This window comes from Schistocerca americana, chromosome 2 (assembly GCF_021461395.2).
Source record: "Schistocerca americana isolate TAMUIC-IGC-003095 chromosome 2, iqSchAmer2.1, whole genome shotgun sequence".
Taxonomy (NCBI): Eukaryota; Metazoa; Arthropoda; class Insecta; order Orthoptera; family Acrididae; genus Schistocerca; species Schistocerca americana.
The window spans coordinates 552,995,868-553,008,666 of record NC_060120.1 but is presented as its reverse complement, the minus strand read 5'-3'; the positions used below and the strand labels follow the sequence as shown (position 1 = coordinate 553,008,666).

The following is a 12,799-nucleotide window of genomic DNA, read 5'->3' as shown; positions in this document are numbered from 1 at the left end:
TGGCAAGGAGGTGGTCTTCTGCAGGGTACATGGACATACTCAGGATACAGAGAAAAGACAGAGCTGACAAAGCAGGCAAAGAGGCATGTCGGGATGGTGTTGTATGTTCGTGCACACTGTCATTTCATTGGCTGACAGATGAATTGTGGGACAGTGGGAAACTGAGCAGGTAGAGGTGGCGGAAAACAAGCTGTGGTCACTCAAATTGATCACACAGGCTTGATGAACACTTCATGTAGGAAATAGCCTTTTAACATACACAATTTGCTCCTGTGGCAGGAGGATCCACTACTCTGTGAAGTTTGTGGTGTGTCACTTCCAATTCAGCTTATTTTTGCCATGTGTGTCTTATATACTAATGTAAGGGTAGTTGTCAGTTTGGCTGCACTTAGCAGCCCTATCCTGTCCCCACCATACCCCTGCTGGCTCCCACAGCTTCCCCCAACACAACCCTGCTACATCTCCTGCTCCCAACCCCATGCCTTCTCCTTATGCCCACCACCTGCCACAGATTGCTGCATCTATTCATTTATACAATTTGTACAGTGGGACAGCAAAATCAATAACATTCTACATTCATAGTTATTTTAATATTGGCTACACATAATCGTGTTCAATCACCTTGGAAATATTTGATGAATCATCACATACATTCTTTATAGACCATGGAAACACAGGGAATCTCTAACTGAAAAGCATTCCAAGACATCCAGACTCATTAGAGTTGCTATATTGTGACTAAACTAATCGCCATGTTTCTTCAGCCAAATGGCAGTGCTTGTTGCTTCATGCATATTGAGTGCTCACTCATTTAGGTGAATGAAGGAATCACCAGTATGTGAAACTGACGTGAGTGTAAGAGGAGTGATGGGGAAAGAATGCTGTGCTTGCAGTCTCACCACTCAGGTACTGGGCTCTGCATCTCTCTAGGATAGGACAGTTCCTGTTTTAGGAGATGCTTGTAACTACGTGCACCAGCTGTGATTCTTAGACTCTTTATTTGTCGGAAAACAAATTAACAGCATCATGAAGTATTTCTGGAATTTTACAGTGATATTAACTACAGTGTTGTACAACCATTTCAAAATGCACTGACATGACAAAAGTCATGGGATACCTCCTAATATCAAGTCGGACCTCCTTTTGTCCTATGTAGTGCAGTGTGGACTCAATAAATCATTGGAAGTCCTCTGCATAAATACTGGGTCATGCTGCCTCTGTAGCTGCCCATAATTGTGAAAATGATGCCAGTGTAGGATTTTGTGCACAAACTGACATTTCAGTTATGTTCCACAATGCTTGATGAGATTCATGGTGGGTGATCTGGGTGGCCAAATCATTTGCTTGAATCGTCAGAACGTTCTTCAAACTAATCTCAAACAATTGTGGCCCGGTGACATGGTGCATTGTCCTCCATAAAAATTCCAGCAGTGTTTGGTAACATGAGGTTCATGAATGGCTGCAAATGGTCTCCAAGTAGTTGAATATAATCATTTTCAGTCAATGATCAGTTCAGTTGGACTGGAGAAGCTAGTCCATTCCATGTAAACATAGCCCACAGTTCGACTAGTGCATTTTTGACAACTTGGGTGGACGGCTCAAACCCTACCATAAGCTCTAATGACCTGAAATTGGGTTTCATCAGACCAGGCCACAGTTTTCCACTAATAAAGGGTCCAACGGATATGGTTAAGAGCCAACGAGAAGCACTGCAGGCAATATCATGCTGTTAGCAAAGGCAGTCATGTTTGTCATCTGCTGCCATGGCCCATTAATGCCAAATTTTGCTGCACTGTCCTAACACATACATTTGTTGCACATCCCATGTTGATTTCAGTGGTTATTTCACACAGTGCTGCTTCTGTGTAAGCACTGACAACTCTATGCCAACTACACTACTCTTGGTCATTAAGTGAAAGCTGTTGACCATTGCATTGTCTGTAGTGAGAGGTAATGCCTGAAATTTGGTATTGTCAGCACACTCTTGACACTGTGGATGTCAGAATATTGAATTCCCTAACAATTTCTGAAATTGAGTGTGCCATAGGTCTAACTCCAACTACCATTCAAACAATGGAAAATCCAGGCTGGAATGTAACAATATTATGAAAAGGAAAGTTGCTACTCACTAATAGTGGAGATGCTGAGACGCTGATAGGCACAACAAAAAGACTGTCAAAACTAAAGCTTTCAGCCAGTAAGGCCTCCATCAAAAAAAGATTACACACACACACACACACAACTCACACATGCTAGTGCAGTCTCAGGCAACTGAAGCCGCACTGAGAGCAGCAGCATAAATGCATGATGGGAGTGGCAACTGGGTGGGGGTAAGGAGGAGGCTAGGACGGGGATATTGCTACATTCCAACTACCATTCCACATTCGAAGTCTGTTCATTCCCATCGTGTGGCCACAATCATGTCAGAAACCTTTTCAAATGAATCATCTAATTACAAACAACAGCTCTGCCAGTGCACTGCCCTTTTATACCTTGTGTACATGATACTGCCGTAATCTTCATATGTGCATAACGCTATCCCATGACTTTTGTCACCTCAGTGTAGTTACCATAAAAAATTTGCTACACAACATGTTATTTATTCCTCACTGTTCGAGAGTGAGAAAAAAGAGGGAAAAAAAGCAGTGGACTTCGATTTGGGCCTTCTCCATTTAGGTTTCCTGTGGTTTCCTAAACTTATTAAATGCAAGTGTTACACTTTTTATTTTGGATAATGTTTTAAAGTTTATAATATAACTGATAACAACATAGAAATGCAGACATATCAGAATTCGAGACTCATGATTTGCATATTAGAACTAGAACTACAACACAAAAGGAGGAAAAGAATAAATAGTAAGATTGCAGAACCCCCAAAAACTGTCAGTGGAAATGTAAGCAATTTTGTCTCCTATGTCAGTTAAAATAAATCATCTTTACTATCAAGTTTTGTCTGCTGCACCTGGTAATGAGCCTTCTGCTCCTACCATGCAAATATCATATGAATCTGTATGATCATGCTCATTGTTTTATCACAATGGAAGACTCTGCTTCATTAACATCTTCTACTGTTGTATTTTTGTATGTGTTCCTCATTTGTATTCTATGATGGCTAAACCACTGTTTATCATTGTGCTCTATTACATACCTTATCATTTCCTTTCAACCTTTCAGACTGTAGCTAATTGTCCACATTCTATGCATGACATGAGTTTTTTGAGAAAAATCTTCTCTTCTGCAGCATTTGCCATTCGCATAAGGTTTTGCTGCATTCCTCTGTGTAGTTTTTGGGGAACAAATTTCTGACTGAAAATTTAGAAAGTTGTTAACAAAAGGTGTTTGTTAAAACTCGGTAGATCTGTTTTGACTTGAATTCTGGTCTAATAATTTTAAACAAGTGCCTGTATTTTGTAGTATATCATTATACTTGAAATTAATTAATTGTTTCATGTTTAAAGATTCCCTTGGAACGGACATGTTCTGATGCCTATGTAGAGGCTCATTGGTGTGCATGTCTTGACTGGCAAGAGGTTAGTCTAGAAGACAAGACTGTCAAGAAAGCTGCTGAAACGTTTGTAGATTTCTTGAACAAGTAAGTATTATGATGTTCCTCGTAAATCAGTTGATACTGGCTGTGGCAATACTAGTTTGCTAATTCTCTTTACTAAATACACAAGCTATGGGAAATGTTTCCTCATATTGTCTCAACTATGCAGGTAAATATTAAACAAAATTCAAACAAATGCCATGTGAAACTGCTCTTCCATATCAACGCATCATACACATCCCAGCTTTTCTGAATTGCGCAGTTGGGAACTTTTCCTGCAATACGTCCTACGTTCCCGTAACCCTCCTGGCCTCAACCTTCGTTAGTCACTGTCCTCACCCATCCAGCCCTTCTCTGTTCCCATTCCAGAACTACTCAGCTGTCATTTCACTGCCCCACCCAGTCTTTTAATTTCTTTTATTTCTCTCCTTTCCACTACTTACCCCCTCGTCCCTCCGCACCTTCTCTCCTACTCTCCGTCTAAACTGCAACACTTGACTGTCCGCCACTCCCACCATACTATCCCTCCCCCTCCCCACCCCAGCCTTCTCCTTACCCCCACCCAGTCGCCACTCCCATCATGCACTGGTGCTGCTGTTCACAGTGTGGTCTCAGCTCTCTGAGACTGCTGATGTTTGTGCAAGTTGCATTTGTGTGTGTGTGTGTGTGTGTGTGTGTGTGTGTGTACTGCTGACAAAGGCCTTAATGGCCAAAAGCTTTAACTGTGTGAATCTTTTTATTTCGCCTACCATGACTCAGCATCTCCGCTATATGGTGAGTAGCAACTTTCCTTCTCTGGTATTGTTACATTCCATCCTGGATTTTCCATTGTTTGATACACATTAAAAAATTACTTTTAAAAGAGGCTAATGTTTTTGCGATACACCATTCACAGGATTAATGTTATAACATTAAGTCTCAGTTCTTGGGTTAAGAGAACACTCAATTTTATGTTCAGTATCCTTAGACAGCTCATGGAGGGAGTAGCCAGTAATATACATTTCTTTATTAATTTTTGAACACAGTAAGCAGCGAGCTCCTCATTCATTAAATGTTACGTGTAAATTATTTTTGTATAATGTGAACTTGCATTTAAAATGTAATTGATTCTACTTATTCTCTCCCATTTCTATTACTTCCCTCTTTTCTTCTTTCCTACAAGATACATAAAGTTAGTTAAGGAAGTGTATGATATTTTAAAACTGGTGCTTACCAAAGTTAAGTTTGAATTTATGACTGGTGTAAGTGTGTAAAATGACGAAACACCAATGAAAGATGATTATCATCTTATAAGTCCTGCAAAATCTGAAGTTAACAAATTTTGATGGTAAAAAAATGAAACAGAGAGGATTGTGGCAAAGTTCATTCTTACTTGCTCCATGCTGACTTGCTTATAAGTGTGGATGTTATGGAACTGTTTTAAGAGCAGCTTTTACTCTGTCTTTTGAAGAGTGTCATTGGTAACCAAAGTATAGTTTATGGATACAACCCTGACATACCGGAGAAGCATTAACATTAGAATTTCTGTTCTTCATTCTGGACAAAAACTGAAGGACAACATTATTTTTGTACTAATCTACTGTAGCAGCATTTAATGCAAGATAGAAGTGGGCAATTGGTTTTCTGCTGGAGGTTGGTGGTGGAGCGGGCAAAGGAGGCAACCAATAAATTGATAGAACATTATTGATGAACATGAACAGACTTCTGAAACAGATAGATTGCAGGTGATGGGAGGTGATATTTGAACCCCTGCACACTGGTATGGGTGTGCCGATGCAGGCATTTCCCATGGATTGTAGCGTGCAGCCCAGCTACCGTAGCGTGCTGATGGCAGCTGATGACTGCAGGGTAGCGTTTTGGCAATGATGTGATGTCACTGTGTTCATATTGGACACTAAGGCAGTAGTCATTGGTTCACAGCCTGGCAGTGGCAGTGTTATTGATGCAGCTGTGACCATCACAGGCTGTGCATCCTCAAACAGCCCAGCTGGGACAATTTTCTGATGGGTTGATCATGGTGGTTTGTATTCGGTTTTCACATACTGACAGGTGGGGAAGCCCCCTTGTATCAAGGCCATGTCGAAACATTTAGGGCAGGGTCGATGGCCTGGTGTGGCGTAATCAGTAGGTTGGTTAACCGTGTGACAGGAGTCTGTGTGATGTCCATCATGTGGAAGCACCAGCTGTAGAAGCTGTGTCTGCTGATGCTGCTGAGCTGGCAGAGCATTGGTCAGTAACTGTGGCCTGGTTTTTGGTTGCTGGGCTGCAGTCCTTGCTGTCTATGTTTGATCTGTTACATTTCCTCCCTTCTTAGATTAATCCAGTTCTCTGTATTCCTGGTTTATTGGTCTGACTGTAAAAGAGAGACTTCCTTATCAATCATTGTTTCTTCATCGCTTGAATAATACTTTGGCATGTCTCCTTTTTGTTTTATTTTACACTAAATATAGTATCTCACTTCTACCATCCTTTGGCTCTGAGTGTATGCGCCTCACTTTAGTTTTTTCTCCACAATTTATTATTGTTCTCTGTGGTTGAGTCACATCTTCGCCAGTGACTGTTGTGGACCCGCAGGCTGAAGGGAGGTAAGGGGTAAATATTGAGCAGCTTTACATCTGAGATGGCAGTACACGATACTTATCATGCTGAAAATTACACAAATATCTGATGTGCTAGTCCCTATGGTTATGAGTTGGTTTTGTTGTTTGTTACATTATTTTCTTTCATGATCAAGTAGATGTTCCATCATCACATGTCCATTTTGTGCTGCTGCCATTTGGTCCAGGGTAGTCAGAAGAGTTGGATCTAGCATGGCATTCAGGAAAGACTGGTTTTCCTTGGGCAGGATTTCAATAGGTAGGTCGGTTGGTAAATCAACAATTAGCTGGTGTTTAGACTTGTGGTTCTGGTAATGGTGGCAGATAACCAGAAAGCGGGACCTCAAATATCACATTGCATACCATTCATTAGCGATCCCTGACTTTGTAGTTTTATGTGCTGGGTGCTGCCGAAATGTCCTTGGTCGTGGCAGGTGGCAATGGCTACTGCTGGTTTGGGTAATGAGTACAGTCAGAGTGACACAATCGTCTGGAAAAATTCAGTTTCACTTGTAATGAGCTCCCTGGGGAAATTAGTTGCAGGCTTCTCAGAGCAAGACAGAGTATATTCGCATGACTCAGGTGCCGTATTTGTTCACTTTGTTGGGCAAACAGTGACTTGCATGTCTCAGCACCACAGTGACACCAAGGAGGAGAGTAGTATTTCCTTAAATACCTCATTACGCAAAATGACTGAATTGATCTAGGGAACATCCTTTATAAAGGATATTCAACAAGTTACAAGCCAGTGTGTGTCACATATATATACTCACTCACTACCAACTCACATTCTGCCTGCATATCTACCTTCCATGTGAACTGCATACAAAACAAAACAATCAAATTGAATTAGATACACCAGTGCTCTATTAACAGTTCTCTATCCTATTAACTATATGCAAGTGTTCCTCATGAACATTTTTCATAGAGATAACATCACATAAACGTAACCATAATACATAACTGATAAGAAATTACAAACAGTCAACTTGTGACACCACCACATTGTTTTAAGATTTATGGATTGTGTTGGAACAATCTCAGGTATACTCTCCATCACTGGCTTATTTATGTCTTTTTTTCGCCTGCATTCTTTACCCAATTCCCTTCCCCACTTGGAAGGAGCTACCATCAATTAAGGCAGTGCTTCCGATTCTTCTTGAAGTGGGTGGATTCTACTCATTTGGACTAACACAGTTCAAGTTGGGAGTTGTATTTTAACATTAACTGAGGGTGTTGTTTTGAATACTTGATAGGATTCCTGGTATTGCAGAATGAACTTCATTTTCCTCTTCAGAACAGGGGTTGCTAACATAACCCACTGCCCAGAGTGATAATTTCACTTTTTTATTGTGTATTTTCCCATCTTTCTAGAGCCTTTGTGTTCATTTCTTTCACCTGATGCCACATCACTTTTAGGCTTTTGGGAAAGTCTCGAACAGAGGATACATCCACTCCTTGAGTAGGTTGATATAATTAAAAAGGTGAGGGAATTTTTATATTAAAAACAGCCTTGTTGGGTGGAAGACCAATGCTGACATGGATTTTTGAACTGTACACACTCAAAACATATTGTAAAAGGGTGTCCCAAATATTGTGGCTACTGTTCACAAAATAACTTAGCATTCTGCTCAAAGTCCTATGCATTCTCTTTGTTCCTCTGTTCGCTTGTGGGTGAAGGGCGCTAGTTACAACTTCTTAATGTGCAATATCAACATAGCGGCTTGAACAATTCAGATGTAAAGTTCATGCCTTGGTCAGTTATTATTGTTTTTGGCGTGCCAGATTTCAGTAGCCAACAGTTAATGAAAACGTGAGCCACTATGTGTACTTGTTGGTTTGGTATGGTGATCATGGCCAAGTAATGTGAAATGTGATCAGTTAGGGTTAGTTCATATTGATTTGCCACTGGTGTTTGTACAAAAGGGCCAAGTAGTGTGAGACTGATTAATTGAAAAGGTTTCTATGCCTCACACAGTCTTTACAGGAGTATTTGCTGAGGACTCAGATCAGCTCTTTGAGCATAAGGGATGCAGTTCTTAACATAGCACATGACATATTGTTTTCCCTGTGGCTACCAGTAATTTTCTACAATGCTGCAGTCCATGGCTCATCATCTGATGTGCCCAGCTAAGATGGAATCGAGGACTTCTTTCAATGCTTTGTCCCCTTAACAGACTGGCACAATAATACGATAGCCAAATTGTGTTTGCTTGTAAAGCACTCAATCATCATCAGAGCTGAAATTTGCATGTTTTTTGTATTGTTGACAATTGGTGTTTGCATTCTGAGTTCTGTGCTACCCTTCTGTGCTTATTCTGGGGCATTCTATGGTGTGTACTTTGCAGCTTATTCCGTTAGCGTTACCATGAGACTTTCCTGAATGATGCACTACCTCAAAATCAAATTCGTTAAGCCTTAAGGTCCAGCAGGTTACCCTACTGGTTGGATCCTGTAATTTTAGAAGCCATTTCAGTGTAGTGTGATCTGTTATGACATTAAAATATCTCCCATAAAGATAGCCTAGAAAATATGTGATACCAAAAATTAATGCCAGCATTTCCTTTTCTGAAATTGAACAGCTTTTTTTCCTGTTTAATTCAGTTACCTGGAAGCATTGGCTATGAAATGTTCCTTCCCGTGCACCACTTGGTTCAGGATAGAACCAAGGGCATGGTTGCTAGAGTCACAGGACAAGATGAACTGTTGTTGATAGTCTGGAAATATCAGAACAGGACTCATGGATGGTAATCCATTTAACCATTCAAATGCTGTGTGACAGCTCTGAATCCAGCTAAATTTTACAGCTATTTTTCTTTTAAACAAATGCCTAAGGGATCTTGCTTACCTCTCCAAAGTTTGGAATGTATTTTCTATAGAAATTTGCAGACCCATGTACTTCTTTTACTGTGCTGGGCATTGGAAAATCTTTTTCTGCTCACACAAGCTGTGGGTTGGTACATACCCTGTCCTGCCAATAATGTGACCTAAATAGTAGTTTTCCTGCAATATGAAGTTACACGCAGCCATTCAAATACTTCCTGCAGATGCAGCATGTGCTCCCAGATGTCCTTGGAGTAACTATTATGTCATCTGGATATACTAGGCATTGTTTTGGTTTCAGGCCTTGCAGAACTCTGTCTTATAAGCATTTTAAAGTCGCTGGTGCGATTTTCAGACCGAAAGGCATCTAATGATAATGGAAGTGTCCAAAAGGGACCAGCCACCAATGCAACCATACTAGCATCAAGGACAAGTGAAAACATGCCTGAATATGACCCTTCCCATCTTTCATCCTTCAAATGATTCACTTTTCTACACACAACTTCATTGTCAGCTCTAACCTAAATTACTTCATTTAATATATGCTGAATTGTCTTCTGGGTTGTTGGTTTCTCAGGGACAGCCATTTTGTTCAGGACTACCACCACTATGTATAGTATATGCAAAATACAAAGGAAAGGACAATGACAATGAGATAGGCCCAAAATAAAACACCACTTGCCAGCAAAAAACTTGAGCTGAGTACCACTGCAGTTGCACTTCCTTCCCTTCAGTGCTGTGTTATGTGACCATTTACAGCTGCAGAAAGTATACTGACACCAATATTATAGCAGTTTACTGCAGGGTAGGACTGGGTGAGTGGTTTCCCACCGGAGGTTGGCGATGGAGCGGCTGAAGAAAGCAGCCAATCAATTGATAGAACATTTTATTGATGAATACAAACAAACATGGTTCAGCACATCTAAAACAGACAGACCACAGATGACAGGAGGTGATCCTCGCACCTCTGCACACTGGTACAGGTGTGCCAATGCAGACATTTCCCATGGACTAGTGGTTTAAATCCGATTTACACGTGCTGACAATTGCGGAAGGTCCCCTGTATTGAGGCCATGTAAACCATCTGGAGCAGGGTCGATGGCCTGGTGTGGCGTAATCGGAAGGATGGTCAGTCGTGAGACACAAGTCCACGTGTTGTCCCTCACATGAATGCACTGGCTGCAGAAGCTGTGTCTGTTGATGCTGCTGAGCTGGCAGCACATTGGACAGTAATTGCAGTCCTGTTTTGGTTGCTGGGCTGTGCTCCTGGCGGTCAGTGTTTGAGCCATTACATTACTTTTTTTATAGCAATGGGCACCTTATGTCACCACTTGTAGCTCGTGTCAAGGGAGAGGGGGGGAGGGGGGGGGAGACAAAGTAATGAGATCATTGGTAACAAGATATCACTCTTAGGTTACTAAATATTTTTATTGTGGTTTTCTAATGAATTTTAGGGAGATAGTTAGATGATTAGCAATGTAGTAGCATCCATATGGAATCCTAGTTAGATTTTACAGGGAGTTCTCTGCATTATTGGACCCTTAGTTAACTTGCATTTATCATGAATCTCTTGCCCAGGGTAAAGTCCCAAGTGATTGGGGAAAAAACTGCTGGTGACTCCTGCATATAAGAAAGGTAAAAGAATAACTACAGATAAATGTCCTCATCATAAATTTGCTGTAGAATTCTTGAAACCATTCTGAGTTTGAATGGAATAAAAGGGGCATTCAATAAGTAATCAAACATACTTTTTTCTGAAAGCAATTTTTTTTTTCTCAGGATTCCAATACACCACGTTATTCTCAACTCTAACCCTATTTTTCAACTTAACCTCCAATAAGTCTTATAGCTTTAAGCTACCTTACTGGGAGGGCATGTATGCCATTATCGTAGCCGTTGTGACTTGTCGATCTTTCAAAGTGCCGCCGCGCAGTTACGCGCGTCCTTTACATGCAGCGCTGTCTGCCAGTCAAGCAGCAACAGTGCCGCCTAAGCGGCCAGCCAGCCAGCGGCCGCTAGACTTGGACTCAGCTATGATTTGACTGTTAAAGTGTACACACGTCTTACTCTATTTACTTGATCTGTGACTTTCATGTATCGCGTCTTCCTTGAAATATATTTGTTCAACTTGAAGTTATTACAATTGGCGTCGAGGATGGGATTTTTCTTTTCCATCGTTGACCCACATGTTTCCATGGCTACTTTAGAGCAACTATTTCAAGGTCTCATAGAACAGCAAACGCTTCTCACAAATGCGATTTGTGATTTCATTGTGGCATCAAATGCGGGGTGTCTCTCATCGTTGTCTCTACCTGCTTTGCGTCCTTACGACGAGATGGCGGAAGACTGGTCTGATAACGAAAAACGTCTTCGACAGCACTTCTTGGTGTTTCATGTCGCGGACGAACAAACATGTAAATCTCTGTTCCTTTCATGGATTTCACATCAAATGTATCGGTTGTTGTTGCAATTGGCTCCTTTGAAAGATCCTGCATCTTTGTGCTTTGCTGAAATGTGCTCACTCCTGTCCGTCTATTTTCAAAAGCAAACGCATGTGGTAGCCTCTTGTGTTGCCTTTTATCATTGTCAAAAACAACCGTATCGATCCTATTGCGCTTGGGCTGCTGAACTTAATGGCCTCAGTAGAAAGTGTCATTCGTTATTGAAGTTCACAAAGAATCCTACTCAGATTCCATGGTACGGGATGTTATTATCCGATCTGTGCCCGACAAAGAAGTTAGGCAACGTGCCCTTCAGTTGGAAAATCCGACTCTAGATGAAGTCCTATCCATCGCTCAGTCTTTTGAAATTTCTCGTGCCGCTGGAGCGCAAATAGAGGCATTGGGCGATGTTGGGGAAATACAACCTCTGTGCGATGTTGACGAAGTGTGTGACGTGTCCCCGCTGGCCGACACGGCCACAGTACGCTCCCAAGCGCAGCCTCGGCCTAACCGTAAACAAACCTCTAAGAAACTGCAGCAAAACCCACGACAACTTCCTTCGTGTCTGCGGTGTTTTACGAAACATTCACGAGAAGATTGTCCACAATGTTGGGCCGTGTCACAAATGAAAAAGAAGGGTCATGTGTCATCCGTTTGCAAATCCGACCGCATACATGATGTTCATGAACATGACGCTGATTCTGATTCTGTGTTGTCTGTCAATTGTACTTCTTCCCTTTCAGGGAAGTTATTCCTCACTGTCCAAATACTTGGTCGAGATGTTCGCATGCAGGTGGATACTGGTTCTGCTGCCACTATCATCAATTCTCAGACTTATCTCCAGTTGGTTCTCCAATCCTGTCACCAGTCACTAGGCAATTACGGACTTACAATAAACAGAAGATTTCTCTCTTGGGACAATTTGATGCTGAGGTATCTTACAAATCTGTCGTTCTCACTGTTCCCATATTTGTGGTCGACCATAGTAATGCGGAGAATCTTTTTGGTTTCTATGCCTTTCGCGTTTTTGGGTTCTCCATACATGACTCTGTCATTATCGTCTCTGATGCTATTACTTATGCTCAATTGGATTCCTTGTCGATGACATTTTCGTCCCTTTTTTCTCCTGGGTTAGGCCATGCAAACGACTTTGAAGCTCATATCACGCTCAAACCCACTGCTCGGCCTAAGTTTTTTTGGGGTTGGCCCATTCCTGTGGCCCTTTGTGATCAGGTCAAACGGGAGCTGAATCGTTTCACTGCTTCAGGGGTCTTGCTTCCTGTCACTTCCAGTGAGTGGTCCTCTCCTGTTGTTGTCGTTGCTAAGCCAAATGGCGATACACGTCTCTGTGGCAATTTCAAAGCCACTGTAAATGCTCAATGCCTTATCGA

At 41.6% G+C, this 12,799-nt stretch overlaps 1 protein-coding gene across 2 annotated transcripts in view; it reads left to right on the top strand.

Annotated features, from left to right (window-relative positions):
* The window catches only part of LOC124595389, a 304,713-nt gene that overhangs the window by 269,191 nt on the left and 22,723 nt on the right, over positions 1-12,799 (top strand). For both annotated transcript variants that reach the window (XM_047134110.1, XM_047134112.1), the window contains exon 11: positions 3,459-3,592. In XM_047134110.1, the coding sequence (XP_046990066.1) occupies positions 3,459-3,592 (134 nt within the window). The remainder of the gene's footprint in view (positions 1-3,458; positions 3,593-12,799) is intronic.